Source organism: Plasmodium gaboni (assembly GCF_001602025.1).
Source record: "Plasmodium gaboni strain SY75 chromosome Unknown, whole genome shotgun sequence".
NCBI lineage: Eukaryota > Apicomplexa > Aconoidasida > Haemosporida > Plasmodiidae > Plasmodium > Plasmodium gaboni.
The window spans coordinates 1-655 of NW_017385552.1; the positions used below are offsets into that span (position 1 = coordinate 1).

Consider the following 655-nt stretch of genomic DNA (forward strand, 5'->3'; position numbering starts at 1 on the left):
CATTTGGAGGTTTTTCGTTAAAAGCATAAGTCTCATCATCATTATTAGCAACACCATTAGTTTGGGTAAATTTGTATTGTACGCAATTATTTGCTTTATACAGATACTGTTCGGCCGTTTTGGCCTTGTCATCACCGCATTTGTCTTTAACGTTTTTTAAAAAATTGTCTACATGTTTATTATCATCGTCTTCAAGAGTTCTAGGGTTACGTCTACCTCCAGGTGTGACCGAAACAGTGTTCGCAGTACTAACACTGTTATTATTTGCTTTGTTATACAATTCGTTATATGTTTTGGATTGTTTAGCGAACTGTTCTTGCCATTCTTTAACAAACTTACCAAAAGATGTACATTTTTCTTTACATTCTTCACATATGGATCCATCATCATCATCCTTACATGATGTGCCATTAATTGTACATTCATTACATGACGTCTGTAGTTTTTCCAGTTTTTTTGTTTTTGCTTTACAGAAAATTTCGCTCCATTCTGTTAACCAACGAAAAGGTTGAGGGATATAGTCATCAACAGGAGTGGTTTTATTATATCCACATTTTTCATGTTCTGACGATATTGTATTTCCATTTTGGTCGTTTTTTTTTTGAAATTTTGCATCTTTTGGTGCAACACAAGTCATAGCTTTCCAGATATCTTC

The 655-nt window shown here is 33.7% G+C and overlaps 1 protein-coding gene across 1 annotated transcript; it reads right to left on the bottom strand.

The window, feature by feature from the left end:
- PGSY75_0040100 (putative EMP1-like protein) lies at positions 1-655 on the bottom strand (the record flags this gene model as incomplete). The annotated part of the gene is made up of 1 exon (XM_018783518.1): positions 1-655. A coding segment is annotated over one exon (655 nt), but the record flags the coding sequence as incomplete, so codon positions are not given.